The 1,703-nt window shown below is 36.1% G+C and overlaps 1 protein-coding gene across 1 annotated transcript in view; it reads left to right on the top strand.

The window, feature by feature from the left end:
• LOC107576467 (protein HID1-like) overlaps window positions 1-1,703 on the top strand; it is a 10,714-nt gene that overhangs the window by 4,803 nt on the left and 4,208 nt on the right. The window contains exons 5-7 of the mRNA XM_016262636.1: window positions 152-265; window positions 338-590; window positions 1,494-1,550. Coding sequence (XP_016118122.1) covers window positions 152-265; window positions 338-590; window positions 1,494-1,550 — 424 coding nt within the window. The remainder of the gene's footprint in view (window positions 1-151; window positions 266-337; window positions 591-1,493; window positions 1,551-1,703) is intronic.

Here is a 1,703-nt window from a genome sequence, read left to right on the forward strand (position 1 = left end):
ATTAATCTGAAATGGAAATCTTTATAAATGTCTGCTCTCATTTTTTATCCGTTTATTGCATCCTCCTTGATGATTACAAATATTAAGTATTTATCTCTCTCTCTCTCTCTCTCTCTCTCTCTCTCTCTCTCTCTCTCTCTCTCTCTCTCAGGACAGAGTTGTTGAAGCTTTTATTGACATGTTTCTCAGAAGAAATGTACCAGTCTCCATCTGACACACACACACTCAACCCCTGGGTCTCGTTCTTTTGCTCTAGAGAAAACAGGTGATGCATATACGCTCATTTGTTATTATTTGTTGGTAATGCAGCAATTAAGGTTTGCTCTCTCTCTGTCAGACATGCCCTGCCGCTCTTCACCTCTCTTCTTAACGTGGTATGTGCGTATGATCCTGTCGGGTACGGCATCCCGTACAATCACCTGATGTTCTCTGACCAGCGCGGGGTTCTAGCAGAGCTGGCGCTGCAGACACTGATCGTTTCACTGGAGCAGGAGCTCGTTGATAACTCAAACACCAGTACGAACCTGAGCACCAATACTGACACCTGCTCTGCTGATTACAAGAAGAACACAACTGCTGAAGGATGCCAGGTAACAGGACACGCAGCACTAACAAAAATACATGATGTTTTTCTTGTGTTAAGTTATGAAAACATTATTTCTGAATGTTCTCTGAACATTTAAAAAACTAAACATTTTGAATGTTACAAATATGTTATTCAAACATTTTGCCTGCGTTTCCTTTAAATTATAAACATTAATAATAATATCAAGTTTAGAATGTTTTAAAAACATTATTTGAATGTTTTGCTAACGTTTTCATTAGTTACAAAAACGTTTCTGAACATTTAAAAAGAATGAACGTTTTGAATATTTTAAAGCTATTTGAACATTTTGCTGATGTTTCCATTAAGTTATGACATTTTTTTCTGCAGTGTTCTTAGAGCATTCCCTATTAGATGGGATACTAGTATGCGTGTATGAAATTTGTATGTTATGTATAGTATGTGAATTTTCTGTATGTGTGAAATACATTAGTAAAAACACTGTCTAGATTACAATATCCCACAATGCAAAGTGATGTCAACTATGATGACTTTCAAAAATTTATTTTAATACTTTTTTTTTTGAAAATGCAAGTTGATAACTGAATGCCTCCCAACGAATTAAGCATGCAGTGAAACATGCATGATACTGTAAGCACAAATAATGCATTGTAGATACAAATAGTGGCAAACATACTCTTAGTTAGATTCCGTGCTGAATAAAACAGTGACTTACATTTCCTTAAATGGCATCCAACATCTTGTGTGAGAAATATGCAGCATAATTTTAGTACATTTGAAACAGGAACAGTGCATGTCTTTGATTGCCAAGAATGTTGTCTAAGCAGGGCACTAGGTTTTGTAAGAGAGCCTGTGTTCAGTATTATGACAGTTCAGTATTTCTAACGCTCAGCTTGAGTATCAGATTTTTCCTCATGATATGTTTCAGGCAACGAGAGGCGAAAACCTGTTTGTAAACTACCTGTCTCGAATTCATAGAGAAGAGGTGAGACACAAACACTCCACAACCATCCCAAATCAACTACAACAGCCCTCAGCTTCTACCTTACACATGTATTAGACTATTAAACACTGTAAATGATCAGTATCCTCGCATATTATCTTTATAATAATACCTAGCTATATTTTTCTAAATGCA

The sequence above is a fragment of the Sinocyclocheilus grahami genome, unplaced genomic scaffold (assembly GCF_001515645.1).
Source record: "Sinocyclocheilus grahami isolate Dianchi unplaced genomic scaffold, SAMN03320097.WGS_v1.1 scaffold3732.1, whole genome shotgun sequence".
Classification (NCBI taxonomy): Eukaryota; Metazoa; Chordata; class Actinopteri; order Cypriniformes; family Cyprinidae; genus Sinocyclocheilus; species Sinocyclocheilus grahami.